The 19,215-nt window shown below is 35.5% G+C and overlaps 1 protein-coding gene across 8 annotated transcripts in view; it reads right to left on the minus strand.

Moving 5' to 3' along the window:
- HNRNPC (heterogeneous nuclear ribonucleoprotein C) overlaps positions 1 to 19,215 on the minus strand; it is a 53,556-nt gene that overhangs the window by 26,156 nt on the left and 8,185 nt on the right. For all 8 annotated transcript variants that reach the window (XM_069097771.1, XM_069097772.1, XM_069097770.1 and 5 more), the window contains one exon: positions 6 to 279. In XM_069097771.1, the coding sequence (XP_068953872.1) occupies positions 6 to 246 (241 nt within the window). In that variant the 5' untranslated portion in view covers positions 247 to 279. The remainder of the gene's footprint in view (positions 1 to 5; positions 280 to 19,215) is intronic.

The following is a 19,215-nucleotide window of genomic DNA, read 5'->3' on the forward strand; positions in this document are numbered from 1 at the left end:
CTTACCTAGTACCTGGCCAGCAATCATTCTGCCATCCTCTCCTGCCACAGCAGCACGGGCATTTCGCTCATTAACATATTGAACAAAGGCAAAACCTTTATGAACAGAGCAGCCCACGATCTTCCCATACTTCGAGAAGATGGCTTCAACATCAGTCTTCTTAACAACCAGAGTGTTGAGATTCCCAATGAAGACACGGGAGTTCATGGAACGGGGGTCAGTCTTGTTGGTGACATTGCTGGCCATGGTGTTTGATGGCAAGAGTCAAACAGCCACAAGCTATCAAATCAGGAAGGAGAATAATTATTCAGCTGAATAGTTTAAAACAAAAAACCTAAGATAATCCTTTTCATCCCAAAGGATTTGATAATATTTTACTCCTAACCCCAGTGAGTACTACCTTAAAGGATTCTAATTGTAATAAACAGATCAGGAACGTTCATTAAACCAGGTACAGGCCCCGATCATCCCAATTATTAAAATCTCATCAGCAGTCTCCCTACCACTATGCCCGCCAAAAAAAACCCATTCTCTTCACAATTCTTTCTTGGCTCTTGGGCATTACATCGAAGTTTCTTTCTCTATTTTAAAGTTCTCAAACTAGTCTCAGTTTCCCTAATTTCCTTTAGCTAAATTAGCAACTTGTCTGTATTCCTTAAACTATCAATTTCTCTTTGTGCTTCCTTTGACCAACTAATGCTTACCTAACTCATCCTCTATAGTTTCAAATAGTTATATCTTAGTATATGCTGCTTTTCTAAATACAGAAACTTTCAACTCTACCCCACGAAGCCCCAGCTCTCCCTCCAGGGTTGAATGCTCATAATACACCTGGAAGCTATTCATAAGGTAGCATTTGTTCATTTATTAACACCTATTTATATACAATCAGATGTATAACACACTATAGATAACTTATATAAATAATCAGCACATCCACATCAAGGTCAATTCTTTGTAAACTTCATTGAACTATTTCTTAACCTATCTATAAATCGCCTAGTACATGCATAAGACAACTTGATAAATATTTGATGATGATGATGATAAACTAGCTAGCTGAACACTGCATAAATTAAAAGGAAATACTAATCTCTTTAAACTAATGATTCCTTTAAGAAGTCAACTTTATTCAATTAATTAAGCCCACACTACTAAATGTCTATATATTCATGTTAGCTTTGTACAATTTTGGAAATTCGAGTCTATAAATATACTGGAGCCTGTCCTGTGGCATGAGGAAATAAGACAAATTATTTAGACTCCATTACATTTAAGAATGTTCAAGCCCTTCCAATATTTAACTAAGCCATCTTAGATTCTTAAAATGAATGAATCCTGCTCTATGCAGCAGTTTTACATACAAGTTCTTAATTTATATGTTCCAAAAAAGACCAACCCATTAAAAGTCTGGGAAAGTACTGATTTCTATGATCCTCAATATTTCTAATAGCTAAATAATGTTTAAAAAAAATTGGACAAATAAAATATACATGACTCCTGTTCTCCATTAAAAAAAAACCGTGATGAAAAAAGGCCAATTAATTAAGTAGATTCTGTACAAAACCCAAGAAAATTACTACGTGTTACAGTCAATTTTGTTGGCTACGGCTGCTCCAACAGATTTTAAACAATTTGATACCACCAGGATACTAATAGCACTACTTTAAAAATAGCCTCATAATCTTTATACCCTCCCTCTCTAAACTTTACTGTTCAAATATTCTCCGTTCTAATTTAGTTTTATTCAGTATCTTGCACAGTAATATGAACTTCCTAAAACTTACAAAAATGGGAGCTCAACTACATGGCAATCGCCACTGGGACTCATTCTGTCTCATAATGAGGACTGTCAGCTAACATGCACTGTGGAAGAACCACTAAGTCAAATGTGATTGTCAAGAGACTTCTATTAAAGGCTTTACATGTGCAAGAGAAATAAAATTAAGACTCTACCATTAAAAAAAAAAATCAAACTGGTACAAGCCTTACTAACTAGCCAGGTAGATTTGCTAGTATGCTATCATTCCATTCTGAGTCAGGATAGGAGTTTCCTTTTAAAAAGCTACCAATAAGAATTCATAACAACTCTCCTACACAAAAAGAAATTGAATGAGGCAATGGAAGCAGAAGAGTTAAGTCTTATCAGGAGATTACAAACATAGGGCCAATAGGTTTTCTCATTTCCCTTCCCAAACAAATCTTCAATTTTCTATGGTAAAATATAGTATTCCAAAAAGGTAACCTGGAAACGACCCACTAAATCCTATCAACTATATCATAAAATTAGACTGAGTGTTTAGTATGTTAATTAACAAAAATCACGGGCTAAAAAAATGTTTGACAAAAATCCGATCAAATTGAATGGGAAACAGTGTTAAATGAAACACTGTCAAAAAAAAGGTAAAACTCCTGGAAAACTAGGGATTATTTAATTTATATTTGTATCCCCAACAACTAGCACAGTGCCTAGCACATAGGCTCAATAAATGCTTGTAAAACTGAATACTTTAAAGAATAAAACAGTAACAGAAAAAGATTCAGGTTATAGTGACTCTTAAACTGGATCAACAACACAGCAACTCACTTTAAAAAGAAATCTAGTCAAAGATGGTGATACAATTTCAGAATAGGTACATTGTCCCTAAAGGAAATAAGCAGAAACCAAATTGAGAATTTGACCACTTAAGTAGCCAATCTTCCCACCCAAACTCTGCTCCTTGTCTTTTTCTCTTCACAATTCCTAGGAGCAAATGAACCAAAATTCTCTCTGAACTATCTTCCTGGAGACCCCAAAACTAGTGTCATGCATTATCTTCAAAGGTTGCTCCATGCAAACTATCATGGCAACCTGTTACATCCCCAGACCCTAGAATTGCAATGGGGAAATCACTAGGATAAGATTAGGGCAGAAATGGCTCATCTCAACTACTGCCTATTGATTAGACATTATCCCTTCTTCAAAGTGACATGTAAGAACAAATAGGTGAAGTAATACTGAAAGACATACTAGCCAACATGAAAAATGCTAAATAGATTACATTATCAAACCAAAACTACAAAATCAGACAGTAATTAATCACTTTACAGAGGAATTATTTTAAGATTGATCTATTTTGAAGCATGAGCAAATTTATGAACTTTGATTTACATTATTCAGGAACATATTATTGTCCAAAGTAAGCCCACGGAACACTCAAGAGTTGAAAAAAAAGAGCTGGCTCTGGGTCTAACACTAATTTAATCACAATAATTTCTTAGGTGTAAGTCTCAAAGTTTATTTTAATACAGTCATAGGAAAAAGATTGAAGTGTAAAGATGGAAAGGGTTGGAAAAGTAGGATCATTTATAAAATAAGGCCTTGGTAATCTATTACAACAGCCTCATAGATAAACATAAGGAAAAAATATTCCTTGGATCTATAATATCTAACTAAAATAAATCTTTGCATCCAGAATAATTTAGTACTTCTGCCTGGAAGTAGGAAAACTGGATAGCCCCTTAAATTTGTGCCATCTCTGTTATTACTGCAAACATACAACAACAAAATCACTGTTTCTTATTTGTGTTTTTTAGCAAAGACTGTATCATGGACTGAAAAAAAAACCAACAGAAAGGACAGCCTATCATTAACAAACAGTACTGTAACATTTCAATTACTCAGCATCTTCAAAGGAATGTTGTTCTAAGTAACTCTCAGATAACCAAAGCTTAAGTTCCAAAACATTGCTAATTAAACTCCTTTAATATAAATCTTTCAAAATGCCATGCCTCACTGACTTCAATGCAATACAGTGAATATAATTTAACATTTTCTTGATGACTAAGGACCATCGTTTACTATTTTTTTGTGCAAAACACTTATGAGATAGGTATAGGGCTATTTATCATTGCCCAGAAAATTGCTTTGTCTCATTCACTTTTTTTTTCCTTTACTGTCATGCAGAGTAACATCTATGTGCATCTCCCAATATAATTTAACATTTCTAATCAGGGTATAGAATGAGAAAACAATACTAACCCTTTAGAAGTAGCAGGCAGAGCTCTCCTTTAAGACAAGTGAATGAAATTTAACAGGCACAGATTTTATGATATACTGGAACACCTCAAAAGACTTTTTGTTCCTTCCTGGTTATCATTTGTGTAGTGTATAGTTGTGTGTGTGTGTGTATAGCTGGGATTGCTAAATTAAAGGAATTCTTACCCTATTTCTTACTTAGGTGTTTCTTAAATCAAGCGAAGCCTAACTTCAAGAGTTTAAGACAACAAAGTACATTAATTCACTTTCTTGAATTCTGAACATAACTCCTCTCTTAAAAGAAATATATGCTGGATAATCTTAAAACAAAGTTAGCCTGTATCCAGAAAGAGAGTATGAGGGAGAGACTGTGTGTCTGTGTAAAGAATGTGTACACTGCCTCCCCCCATTAGACTTCAAGCTGCTCCTCCTACCCCCAGTGCTTAGTTAGTAAAGCTCTCATTTGCTAAGTAGGTGCTTAGTAAATGCTGGTTAACCAACTGTCCTCCTTGGAAACTTTCTCTGAGTCAACCCAGTCATTTCGTCCCTATTTGCTCCCACTTGCCATTTGTGACTTTGTAGATCCTAACTTCCTGGCCACCAGTCCTCTCTATGTGTGGCCTCCATGACAATGTTCCTTGTGAGCAGGGACTGTCTAGTTTGTTATTTGTGTTCCCAGAGCTAAGTACACAGTAAACATTTAATAAATTCTTTCACTCAGTAGAATCACAGCTTCTTTCAGGCTTAATAACACAAAGAATGGAATGCAGTGTATTTTAAAATTTTTAAAAGCTGTTACCCAAAACAGTTCTTGTCTGGGCATTTGTCAACATGATTCATAAGCTTGATTTGGACTATTTCTCAATTTTCACACAGGTCTTTTATGATTTATCTGAGTTATTTCTGTGTGTTTGTCTTAAAGTATGGAATTTCGTTAGTGGGATCCAACTTTTTAAATTACAGCTATGACTTATAAACAAGTCTACAACATAATAAAACTGAAGCATGCTCATGATTTGGCTGTCACATGTTTGTTATCATTAATTCACTCCTGGTTTCCACAAAATTATAAAGTCAGATTCTTCTTTTAAACTTTCAAGCAGTACCATGCTCCTTTTATGATTAATTACAGCCTAGGCAGAGCTATTAACATATTGTATCCAGATGTTAATAGAAGCACTTAAGGCATACCCCTAGGCCTGGTGAAAGCAAAAAGCTATTCAGAAGGATATGACAGACATCAATGAAAAGATACACAGAATTTTTAAAACACATGCTAAAAAGTTTATAAAGTGATAAAAAATAGAGAAAAACGAATCAATATACTATGCACTCAATAGAGACTGATAGAAATCTAATATGAACAATGATACTGGATAATACACACAAAAAAAATCAAAATAAGCACAAGTACTATCGTTTTAAGTATGTAAATTATTAAAACTGTTAAGCTTTGAACCTATGAAAATCATGTATGATTTTATTTGAATTAACATAATCTAGCATAGGAACATAAATTATAAAAATCTGTATTTTCAAAACCAAAAAATAACCAGAAACTGTACTATTAAAACTGCATCTAAATAGACCTGAACATCTCATAGTGTCAATATTCATGATAAGCATAAACAAAATGATCACAAAGAAGCAGGAGCAATGTTATGGTGGCCCTGGGTTCAAATTTTACCTCTAATGATACTGTTTACTTTGGTCAAGTCATTTAAGCTTTCTAGGTCTCAGTTTCCTCATCATCTGAGACCAAAATTCTTTTCATAAAAATACTAAGATCAATTTTACTAATTTACTATTTTAAATAATCTTCCCTTTTCCAAATGTCTGAGGCCAGATTTTCTTCATATGCTTCAACCAAAACAACATAACAGACTGAATCCAATAGCTGTCATCTATTAAATCAGACATTTAAAAGAGATTTGCAAAAATATATAACACTGTCATTCTCACTTAATTTTCTTTGTTTTTGGAAAAAAAGCAAATTTTAATAGTTATTTACATTAGAATACAATGGATTTTAAAGGAATATTTTTAAATTTATAATTTTTAATTTCTAATAAGGTAAATACCAATAGATAAAACCCACATAAACAAAACCTCATTGGAATTCTCAATCATTTTTCAAAGTATAAAAAGGATCCTGAGATCAAAAAGTGTGAGAACCACTACAGCCCACAGGCAGTAAAGATTTCCTCTACATTTTCTTCTGCAGGTCGCAGGTTGTGGAGGCCTGCTAAGAGCAAAGAGAAAAACTCAATAGTTCAAAACTAAATAAAAATTAGAATATACAATAATTAATTAGCACCTCTACAACTGAGCTAAATAAATTACTGACATCCCAAAAAGGGAAATAAAGGAATTGATGGGAAATAAAGGGATTGATGCAATATTAAGCTATGTAAAACAGTTACTACAAAAAGTAAGGTCTAAACACTGCCTCAGGTAACAAACATTTCATCCCCTTGACAAAGCTGAAAAAAAAATATGGCAACTAAGGGCAACACTTAAAATATATTTACATATAATATATATTTATAATAAAATATAAACTCATTTACAAAATTTCACAGTGGAAGATGAAGGAAGTATGAGCAACATCAAATCAGTCAACAATCAGTGGAAGGTGACTTTTTTTCTTTGTAATCCCAGCACTAGCATACTGCCAAGCAGTTAACACTTAAGAAAAAAAATAGTATCTTACAACAAATACCTTCTCTATCAATGATGGCATTGGTATCTATGTTTACTGGATCTGAACTCTTAATATCATCATCCTCAACACAATGAATGAAGCAGCATTTTAAGTGCAGACAGAGCATGTAACTAAAGAGGAAAAAACTTTGGGAGAACAATGAGTGATTGAGTGATCCATTCAAGAAATCTAAATAAGGAAGAAATCAAGCAAGCAGAAAAAGTCAAGAAATATTACAAAATTGTACATAAAGAAAACATCAATAATTACTGAACCATATACTCTTTTCATTTCTATAAAAAGGTTTATTTACAAAAGAATCAAAGGAATCCTTAGTGAAAACATGGAAAGGAAACTTTTTTTTTTTTACAAATGTTATTTTTAAGTTATTTTAATAATTTTTGTTTTGAAAGCACGTTTCCAAATATAACTTTCCAGGGCAGGCAGGTGATGCAGTGAGTAGAAAGCACCGGCCCTGGAGTCAGGAGGACCTGACCTCAAATTCAGCCTCAGACACTTAACACAAAAACTAGCTGTGTGATCTTGGGCAGGTCACTATTAACCCTGAACTGCCCTCTAAAAAAGCAAAAAACAAAAACAAAAAGAGGACTACTATAGAATAGAATCCTATTGGGGTGGCTAAATGGCACAGTGAATAGAGCACTGGCCCTAGAGTCAGGAGGACCTGAGTTCAAATTCAATCTCAGACACTTAACACAAAACTAGCCGTGTGACCTTGGCCAAGTTACTTAACCCCAATTGCCCTCCAAGAGGCAAAAAATAAAACAAGGCAAAAAAAAAAAAAGTGTTCAAAGAGAGGTTAAATGAACATTGCAGATGGGATTCTTAAAGGAGGCAAAAAGTATAAAGTAAGGTTACATTATCTACTAAAAGCAGACAAGCTATGTCAAAATTTTATTAAATATTAGAAAAGGGATCTTCTGTGTAACAGGCTTGAACTCACTCATTTGTGGGCTCAAAGGTCAGTCTGCTCAATTTCAGTGTGAAAAGACATAATTACAGGTTGTAATTTGCAAAGGTCTGATGGAAATTCACAAGTAAAGTCTCCTTAAGTAAGCAGCTATTTGTGAATAGCTGCACTTAGGCAGATCTAAACTACAAATGGATTAAACAGATTCAGAAGTTGCAAACTGATTGAAAAAAGTCACGACAAGAATATTTGGACCATAAGAAAAAACTTTTTTCTGACAAAACATTAGTCCTTTGTCTTAAAAGTCATCCAGCACATACAGTCGTATCTAGAAGCAACTAGGCATTGTAGAACATTAGCCTAATTTTTTTGTGACCTACCACACATCACAAATATCTAAGCTGAAGAGGAAGCTAGGTTGCACAGTGAATAAGTAGAGGGATCTTAAGTCAGGAAGACATAGGTTCAACCAGGACTTCACAGACTCTTTCTAGACCTTGTGCAAGTCATTTAACCTTTGCCTCAGTTTCTTCATCTCAACAAGGGGTGTTATTACCATCTATCTCCCTTGTTGCAGGGAACAAATGAGGAAATAATTGTAAAGTGCTTGGCAAACATTAAAGTACCATATAACTGCTGTTATGACAATGACGAAACTGAGGACAGTGGAGAAAACTCTCTCTCAAGGTTCCTTCCAGTGTCCATGTCCTTTTTCTACTCACTCAATGATATCTAAAGCAGAGTCTACATTTCTAGTGTTCTGATTCTGAATGGGGCCTGAGGAAGCATCAGGTTTGCTCTGACTACTGAGGCTTAGAAAGACCTAAGGTTTAAACCCATGTAATCAGTCTATTCTCTTCTCTAACTTCAAACCAAGGTAAGTATTAACTAATGTTCCTTCTTGAAACTCTCCTATGCTTTTTGTTTTTAAGATCACTTTAAGCTTAAACCATCCCCTTTTGGAATAAAAGTGAATGAAGGACTAGTTTTTAAAGACTTCTTTAGAAACCCTCACTGCTAATGTGCATAATGATAGTGATCCCTTCTGATATTTAGTGCTGCAATAGCTAATAACCTAATCTATAGTATACTTCCTAATAGGTTCATGGGTTATTATTTTCCTTAAGGAGAAGAATAATGTGAGTAAAGTCTCATCTTTCATCATAAATCCTGGGAGAAAAGTATAATATGGGGGGGATCAATGAATGTGCAGAGAATATGAATGGGTTTAATTCCTATCTCTACTACTTAGTACCTAAGTGAGGATCTGTTTCCTTTTCTTTAAAAGGGGCTGGGGTAGGGAGGGGGAAAGGATTTGAACTAATTTGAACTAATAATTTAGTTCAAATCCTTAAATTATTTCAGAGTTCTCTTGCAGCTTGATATCTACTATCCTTGTCTCCAAAAGGTTCTAGAACCTTCTCCCAGAGAATCAAGAGGAAGAATCTCAACATTTTAGAGTTACTTATTAAACAAATCTTGGATTCAAAAAGTGGGTTGCCTTCAAGGGACTTAAGTATCTAGGAAGTGGATAGAACATACACAAACTTTAGTGAAGTCAGTGCTGCACTATTTAGAATTAGAAGACCTGTGTTCAACACTCAGACTCAAGAGATTAAGTCATGTATGTGACACTTTGGCAAAGATAAAAAATGTTATTAACTACAAGAACTGGAAAAGACATCACAGAAATAGCATGAGAGTAAGACTTTAAATAAACGTAGAGTATTCCAATGGGTAGCATTATTATGCCCCTCCTATGTACAAGGTAGGGGCAACTTAGATGGCTCAGTGGAGAGCTAGCTGGGCCTGGAGTAAGGGAAGACTTGAGTTCAAATCTAGCCTCAGATACTTCCAAGCACTGTGACCCTGGGTAGAGTGGAGAAAGAAATAGCAAATCACTCCAGTATCTCTGCCAAGAAAACCACATGGACAACATGGTCTACAGGGTCACAAAGAATGATACGTAACTGAACAACAATAATGTACATGGTACTATACTAAGCATTGAAAATACCCTCCCCCACAAAAGGCAAAAAAACCCACCCCACAACAGTTCCAGCTCCCAAGAATTCAGTCTAATGAGGAAGACAAAATGAAACTAACTATATACAAACAAGATATGTATAGGTTAAGCTGAAGAATATCAAGAAAGGGAAGGTACTAGCATTACTATCTACTGGAAAAGGCTTCCTGTAAATGAAGGTGGGACTTTAGCTAAGACTCAAAGTCAGGAAATGCATGTGGTAAAAACAAGAGAGGAGAGGAACAGCCAACCAGTGAAAATGTCCAGCAATGCAGTGTGCTAAGAGCCAGTGTCCTGAACTGAAGAGTACAAGGGACAGGCATGAGGAGTAAGAATATTATAAAAGCAGGAGGGAACCAGGCCATGGGGGGCTTTAAAAGCCAAAGAGGATTGGGAGTCACTGGAATTTACTCAACAAGGGGGTGATATGATCAGATCTGCACCTTAGAGGAAGATCACTTTGACACATATAGATGTACTGGAGTAGGGAATACTTAAGGCAAGGAGATAAACCAGAAGGCTACTTTAATAGTGTAGGGATAAATTTATGAGGACCTGCTCTAGAGTGGGAGCAGTGTAGAACACAGAAGGGGGTGGCAAATGTGAGAAGTATAACAAATGACACAATGTAGCTAATTATTAGATATAGAGGTAAAGGGATTGAGGAATTGAAGATGACACCTAGGTTGGAAGCTTAGGTGACTGAGAGGACAAAAGCAGACTTGACAGTAAATAGAGAAGTAGAAAGAGGTAGGGACTAATTCAGTTTTGGGTATGCTGAGTTTAAGATGTTTATGAGATATTCAGTTTAAGATGTCCAGTAGGCAAAAATAGAAGAGTGAAAGTCACGAGCAAACATCTAAGAATCACCATAGAGAAGACAGCTGAATCTATATAAGCTGATAAGGTCACAAAGTGCAACAGTACAGAAGAAAGAGGGTCCAAAATAGCCCTGTGGGATACCCCCCAGTTAATGAGTGTGACCTAGATAAAGATCCAGCAAAAATTAAGGAAGAATGATCAGAAATTTAGGGAAAGAACCATGATAGAAGCATGCCACAAAACCTAGAGAGAAAACTATCGAGAAGAGGTTGATCAACATTTTTTAAGGCTGAAGAGATCAAAAAGGATATGGAATGAGAAAAGGCCATTAGATTTGACAATTAGTTTGGTAACTCTGAAGAGAGCAGTTTTAGTTGAATAAGGTTAGGAGTCAGAATTAAGATGAGGATGATGAAAGGACATGGAGGTATCAATTGTATACAACCATCTCAATAAGTTTAGCCATAAAAGGAAACTGAGATCTAAGATGATAGATAGCAGGAATGAATGGATCAATTGAGTTTTTTGAGGATGGAATGGTAGAGAAGCAGCCAATAAACTGGGAAGAGAATGAAGATAAACAAGGAAGAAAATGAACATAAATGAGTAGGAATATTTTGTTATAAAAAACAGGGTGGAATGAAAAGTGTCTGCCTTGGCAAAAACCAGCTCTTCTCAAGGAACAGGTGGAGAAGAAAGTTTTGCAAAATGAAGGGGAGAAGAGAATTCTCAGGGAATGGTTTTCATTATTCAGCAAAATATGAGACAATGTTTTCAGCTAAGTGAGGTGGGGGAAGAACTATGGAAAGTTTGAGAAGGGATGAAAAGGTTTCAAGCAGCTTTCACACGTGTCTTAAGGAGTCAATCTGGAAAATGTAAAGACTGCTTTGCTGCAGTAAGGGTCTAGTTTGTAATGGACCTAGGCAGCGGTTCTGTGATTTTCTCCAACTTCATTCAGCCACCACAAATAGAAGCAAAGACAGCAGATTGTGGAAATAACAGAAGGCTGATGCTTCATTTCTAATAGGTTAAAGGGGACAATGGATTGGAGAGTAGAAAATAAGTGTACAGTTGAACAGTGAACAGTTGATTTCCTAATTTACTGAAGTGGGAAATTACTAAATTACTAAAGATGGGGAAGCAAATATATAGCCAGTGCAGAGGGAATGGCCTGAGGAGGGGGAGGAATTGGAGGTTTGATGCTGAAAGGGACAACACAACCCACTGTAATCAGGTAAACTGGATTTCAGAGCTAATCAAAATAGAAGCAATAACCTTATAAGTGACAGAAGACCAAAGGGTATGAACCACTTTGCTGATATCTACAAGATATTTCTTTCTCAGGGGTGGCCAGGTGGTTCAGCAAGTAAGAGCCCGGGCTCCAGTGTTGGAATGACCTGGGAATCAAATCCAGGCTCAGATACTTAGCACCACACCCAGAAATAACTGGCCCCCATGTAACCTTGAGCAAGTTACTTAACCCTGATCGCTTTAAAAAAAAAAATCTTTCTTTCCCTTTCCTCTATCCACAAAGTGTATCATACCCTTACCTGCAGGTGCTCTGTCCAAAGGGATACAAATTTTGATCACTGAAACCTCCCAAGATATCTTGGGGTTTATGGGTTAAATTGGACCTACACAACTTTTAAATTTCTTTGGGCCACATATAAGTTAGCCTGGAGACTGACTGCAGTTGGTTGCTGTGGGTCACTTGACAAACAAGAGACTGTAGCAGCAACCCTACCCAATCACTTGGGCTCTCAGATATCCGACCAACAATAGGTTCCAGGCCAAGCCCCAATTGTTCAGGGTTTGTGCCCTAATTGGCTCAGTGGATGTAAATAGCAATTGTTTTGGTTTTGGCCAGAAACCTAGAGGGCCTTACCACCCTCCCAAATGTTTTTTGGACTAATTACTTGGTAATTAGAAGCCATTCTCTGCCTCATTTCAGACCTAGTCTTAAATCAGTGAATGAACATTGCTTCAGTCAAACTAAGACCCTGGAAAGACCTTAGCTTAAAAAGGTCAGTCTCCCACAATGTCTCCACTAGTACTGATCTATATCTTGCCACCAGACCCAGATGGCTACATAGAAGGTGAGGCTGGTAATTCGGCACAGTTCCCCCTCACTTAGATTCAATTCACTTGCACATCATGACACTGTGAAGTTATGGTCCTCTTCAAGAGTGAAGGAAAACAGTTAACAGAACATTCTCTGTGTGTATTAATGCAGTACAATGGATGAGGCCCAAGTGAAATGTATAAATTGAGAAACTGATAGCCAAGGGTATTTGAAGGAATATCATTATTTATGTTGTCTTCTAGTAATTAGGCAGAAGTTGGAAAGGGAAAGAACATCATGAATCAGGAACTAAACTTTATGAAGAAAGAACAAAGTGTCCTGGAGATGAATAGACAATAGCAACCTAAATCTTGATTGAATGTTCAATATGCTGAGTGAACCTCCAAGAAAGATAAATTACTGAGTGTTAGAGGGAGAGCATGTACATGGCAATGGAGAGCATGGGATATTCCAACTCCCAACATGTTACAGCTAAGTATCCAGAACTGGAAAAGAAGGACAAAAAAGTCATGTCATCAGGAAGAAGCCAGGTCTCAATAAATAAATGAAAGATGGAAAGAGAAAGGAAAATACTTAAGATGAAAGTTAATTTATTATATATATATACACATCAAGCATAACAGAAAGAAGCATTGTTAAGAGGATAGTACTTTTAAAATAAGACATTGGTGCGGTTAAAATGAAGGGATAGGAATAAGGGGATCAGTGGAGTACTAAGAACTGGTTCTGAATAAAGGCAGCTAGAGAAGCAAAATTACTAGGATGAGTAGAAAATGATAGGGTGAGTTTTAGATAGGTAAAGAGGGAATTCCAGAAATGGGATGAGTAAAGATGGGAGGCAGAAAATTTCAGTGGTAGAATGGCTAGTTTTTAGTGATTCTAACCTACAAACTCGTCTTTTAATAGGGATTTAAGAAAACGTGGCAGGGGCGGCTAGGTGGCACAGTGAATAGAGCACCAGCCCTGGAGTGGGGAGGACAAATCCGGCCTCAGACACTCAAAACAAAAATTAGCCATGTGACCTTAGGCAAGTCACTTAACCCCAATTGTCCTCCAAAAAGTTAAAAAAAAAAAAGAAAATGTGTCAGTATAACTCAGTGATTCTGAATATTGACTACCATAAGACTTGAACAAAAGTACAATGGAAAGGTTTTAGAGTCCGAGGAGCTGGGTTTAAATCCTACCAGTCACTTATTTTCTTTGTGACCTGGAGCAAAGCAAGTCATTTCTGTTGGCCTTAGTTTCCTCATTTGTGTATAAGGAAGGGATTAGATACCTATATATATTGTTTTTGAGGTCTCTTCCAGATCTACAGCAAGTGATGGGAGTGTTTTGTATGAGAACAAAACCAATGCCAATGGATTGGAGACAGTATGTAGGGGTAAGAAAGGTATAAGACTGGTGAAATAGAAGGGGTTAAAGGTTAGGAAAGTCTTTTTTAAAAGCCAAACAGGGACTTGTCAGATATCAACTGTTTTCACTTAACTTTGTCTTTAAGAAGAAAGAGTCAAATGCGGGGGGGGGGGAAAGAGACACACAAAGGGCAAACATTCAGTAATGACTGATACATAAAAACAAAAGGCTGATTTTTAAAAAACTTTTAAAAAAAAAGTGAAGGTCAAACTGCAAACACAATATCTTACCAGACTTCAAAGAATTATTTTAAAACAGAAGTAATACTTTATAAAGATGGTGGATTTTTGGATATCACTAAATACCTGAAGCTGAAAAGTTTCAAAATAAAATTTAGATAAATTCACAAAAGATCTGTAATGGGTTAAGAGAAATTATTTTGTGGCAATAGATGTTGAACGTTTACCTATAATCACATTCTATACATGATGCCAATCAAAAAGAAAATTAACTACATAATTGATTATAGTCTGAACTACTTAGGCAATTCTTTTGAGAACAGATGAAAAGACAGTAAAAATCCTTCCCCTGATTGCCAGACCATCTTTCTTTACTTTAGATTCCACAAGCTATCATTTCTCTTGTCTTATTCCAGGAAAATTAACAAAGAAAGCATACACAGTAACATTTCTAATAGCTTTTAAAAAATGTTTACAATTAAAATGCTTGCAAAACAAATCACTTTCCTTAGACAGTAACTTTTGTAGTTCATCTTGACTTCCAATATCTTTGTTTCTATCATTTAAACATAAAGCATCACCCATTTATTTCTGTTTAGCTGTAATTTCTACATACTATCCAGTGAAAAAGTTATGAAAATAACCTGTTTTCTTAGACGCTATATGCCAGGAGAATACAAGTGTTAAAGGCCAAGCCAAGCTGGAAAATCTTGGCAACAAGAACCAACTATCCAAATCAGAGTACTTAAGTATAGATCTCAGCACCAAAAAGTTACTAGGTGATAAAACATGAGTCACAATAAAGTAAAAATACAAAATAGACCTCAATCATGGCTCATCCCCTTCAATAAAGGCAGTGATGCTATAAATTGTCTATAAGTATTAATTTAACTGCCGTATTCTATGTATTCTTTGCCCAATGAACTGAGCTGAAACAAGAATTTCTTAAAACTATCAACATTTTCACTATATATGAAACCCAAAGAGAGAAGTTGTAGCTAAATTAAAAGATGACTCAAGGAGTTGGCTTCATCATGCACCCTAAGGCAACACAGAGGATTTCATGGAAACCCTGAAACACTTGCAATGGTCTGCCAAGTTTAAGTAAACAATCTTTAAAATATTTGCAGATTATAAATCTCTATTTGTTGTAGCAGAGAAATACTATTATGATCTGACATGAACCTTCAAATTAAGTAAGCCAAGATAACTTGATACTCCATGTGTAGATTCAAAGGTAGGCACATGGAATGACAATAACTACAATGGAAAATGCAGGTAGGTATCAAGAAATAATAGTCCAGAGATCCATAGATTACTCAGAAGCCACAAGCTAGTTTAATATGAACACATTCTTCAAAGGCTGAAAGATGGTAGTGTGCTGAGTGAGCCACTGACCATACCTGAATTTTTAAAAATGCAATTCCACAGTCAACTTTATCACCAGATGGCAGCAAAGAGTTAAGAATAAGAATAAAGTTGGCTAATCAGATTGTAATTGATTTAGGATTGCTAAAACCATATGGTCTTACACTCTTCAATTCCATTTTGGCTCTAATAGTGACACAGAAACAATTGGATTGGCAAAAAACAATGGTAACACAACAAATCCCACAGGATTCAAAGAAAAAATCCTAAATAAAAGCTCAGTCTAAGTGCTTCATTTGCCCCAAGCATGTGTTTCCCCTCCTTTTGTCATGGTGATGGACATAAAAAAAAAAAATGCAGGTAATGGTAAAGATTCAGCTGGCTAAATTTTCCAGACCCATATTACTGACCTACTTATATTTATTGGTGTTCAACAGACACTTGCTTCAAAGTCCAAGAACTGGGAGTAAACCAACAGATAGTTTTAGGCAAAGAGGGAACTTCAAGGTTAGGAGCTTCTGTTACTTCAACTATAAATCAATCACAAGATGACATACTTGGTCTTTATTGTACAGTTTCCCCAAGATGCTCAGACGTACCAGTTAGGTGGTCACAAAGGACATTAAGATCTTAGACATGAGTTTTAAAAATTCCATGCTGTCTAGCCTGTTCTATTATGAGAGGATTAGAGTGAAGGTAATTTTCACAATGCAAATAAACAGGAATAAGAGGAAAAACTGACTTAAAACTTATAAACTAGGAAAGGACAATTTAATAATTATAAAGTAGAAGACAATCCAGGGCATGTGATCTTTATTATTACCATTTGTAAGGAAGAAATTTGTAATATATATAAAAAAATTAAATTTTAAAGTAAATTTCAACAGGCTTCAGGAACTAGTAGACAAAATGGCTGAATTTGTAGTTAAGGTATATGGCGTATCTAGGTCTCCTGAATTTGACTGCTATAACTTCACATTTCTTTCATTCTTTTATCCCAAATTAGAAAATTTTATTTAAAATTAACATGAAGTACCTTTAATGTTCCTAAAACTATAGAGTACTATAAATATACCAAATTGCGTATTAGAAAACTAGACGGGTTTTGAATGATTAGTATTGTGAAACTCCAAAGTTATATCTCCTTTGATGAAAAAAACCTATTCATTAATATAAAAACATTAGGTGTCTGTTTTTCCATCAGATTATGCTTCGGCACTGACGTCTTTGATCCTTAGTATAAAATATGGCAGGAATTGGATCTAAACAGATATTTTCAAGTCCCTTCCAATTGTAAATGATTCTAAACTACTGGGATAACTCATATTAAAAGATAATTTCTTAAGGTACTGGTCAAGAACTAAATTTGTATATAAATAGAAATAAGAATTTTAATGTCATCTAGATTTTTTGTGCTAAAGGAGCCATATGTAACAGGACCCCAGGTGTAGGGGAAAGGACAAGGTATACAAAACCTACCTTTTAAAGTAGGTTACTGTTTATTTTCCCTTTCTAATTCATTCTTCTGGTGTTAAGGATTTAGTCCTACCAAATTTGTTTTCCCCTTCTTCCATGTGTATCATATATCCTATGACTTCAGCAAATTCACTCTCCTCAAGGTTATCTCTACCAACTACCACTAAAACCCTGGCATCCCCCCCATCCTTTCTGAAGTAATCTCCACAATTTAATTAGAACCAAATACCATAAACTGTTTGGTGTTGGCTCCTAGCAATTTAGAATATAAAGATTTTACAACACTGAAAAATTCATCACTGTGATATATAGACCTTCTCTGCCAGTTTTTAATATGGTGTTCTAAACACGGAAGCTTGGTAACTATTTGCAGTTATAATTTGGCCTAATCAGCAGCCAGAAATAAGGAAAAATTATGAAGTGCCTCCTGATTTCCATCCATTCTACCATATCCTCCTTAAACCTTGTAACCAATATAGTATACTAAAATAAAATGATATTCCAATCTCCAGGAATGTAGATTTCACTAGCTCATGAAGACTTGTTTTGTCAGTCAAACAACACACAAAAAAATTTTGGGGTCTATCACTAAGTCATCCATGTATATTTATTACCTTGGGCAAATCTCTGTACCCCAGTTTTCCTCCTCAGTAAAAATGGGGCAGGGGTGGGGGAGGGTTAAGACTAGATGACCTCTAAGGCCCCTTCCAAATCTAAATCTAAAACTTTCTAATTATAACCTATCTAACCTAGATACAGAAAAGGCCAAATAAAAACTTCAGCTTGTTATAGTGGCTAGAGTAGTAGACTTGAAATTAGGAAGACAAATTCAACACTCTTACTAGCTCTGAGACTCAGGGCAAGGTTCAATTTCTAAATATGTAAAATGGTCAAGAGAGCACCTACTTCACAGTGCAGTCTTGAGGACTGAATGAAAATGCAGGAAAGGTGCTTTACAAACCTCAAAAAGGCATATTCAAGTCGGGTCTTTTTTTTTTTTTTTCAGGATAATGAACACACCATGTTCCCCATCTTTCCTTTAACCATTCCTCTCAAAAACCACTATGTACTACTAGCTTAAAGTTAATAAAGTAAGAATTTCATTCCTCTGCTTTCTGGCTTTAAATACATACTTTTAAAAGATGCAATGGTACTCTATATTTACAATTAATTCCCCCAGAACATAAATATGAAGTTAAGAGAAATTAAGTATCTATTTAGCAAGCATACTTTTCTACCTATTACTTAAAAAGGAGGATATTCCAGTTACTGCAGTTTCTTGCAATATAATACTTTCTACTGTTGGATGAGGTCTATATAAAAATGACACGAAGGTTATAAAAAATGTCATAACACATAGCACTTTCTCTGGAAAATTAAATTTTGTCCTCAACTGTTACTAAGTGATGTTTATTCTTAATTTAAATTGCTTTCCTTAAATTATAACCTCTATTCTCTTAATATTCAGTCCAGAAATTGTCTAACCTCAAATCACAACTAACCCAAAAGCTTCTAGGATATTGCACTGATTCTGACTTCAACCAAGGGGTAGCAGATTGAACTATTAATTTAATCCCCAGGAGCAAAGAGAATCTTCCAAAAGTATTTAATCAGAATCAGACTAGCCTTCTTTAGTAAGGCTTTATTTAACTCAGTATTGATCCAGGTGGCATGCAACTACCTGATCCTAACAACCGCTAAGACTAGAGCTGGTAGGACTCATAACTATAGCTGATCATGTGACTGGTTCCCTAAAGCTACTACTTTTTTTCTTTTTGCTTTCTGGAGGGAAGCAAGTAGGGCAACTGGGGTTGATTTGCCCAAGGTCACACAGCTAGTTTTTGTGTCTGAGGCTGGATTTGAACTCTGGTCCTCCTAACTCCAGGGCTGGTGCTCTATTCACCGAGTCACCAACCTGCCCCTACCAAACACATGAAATCTTTCAGTAATGACTTCTCAGTAAACTGAATTATTTATATTCTGTGGCAAACTGCTTTCAATTGTTTTTTATTACATTAATATAAACTTTTAAAATTCTTTGTTCCTATGACCATCAGGCTTAACCATCCCTTCCATAGACTGAATCCAGGTGGTTGTTACACTTTTAAACCAAAACTATACCCAAGCTCAAGCAAAATGTAAATAAGACAGCCAACTATACACTATGTAAAGTATAAATTCTCCACAGGCTGGAG

This window comes from Petaurus breviceps, unplaced genomic scaffold (assembly GCF_028583685.1).
Source record: "Petaurus breviceps papuanus isolate PSGF00001 unplaced genomic scaffold, PetGlider_PUasm1.0 37, whole genome shotgun sequence".
NCBI lineage: Eukaryota > Metazoa > Chordata > Mammalia > Diprotodontia > Petauridae > Petaurus > Petaurus breviceps.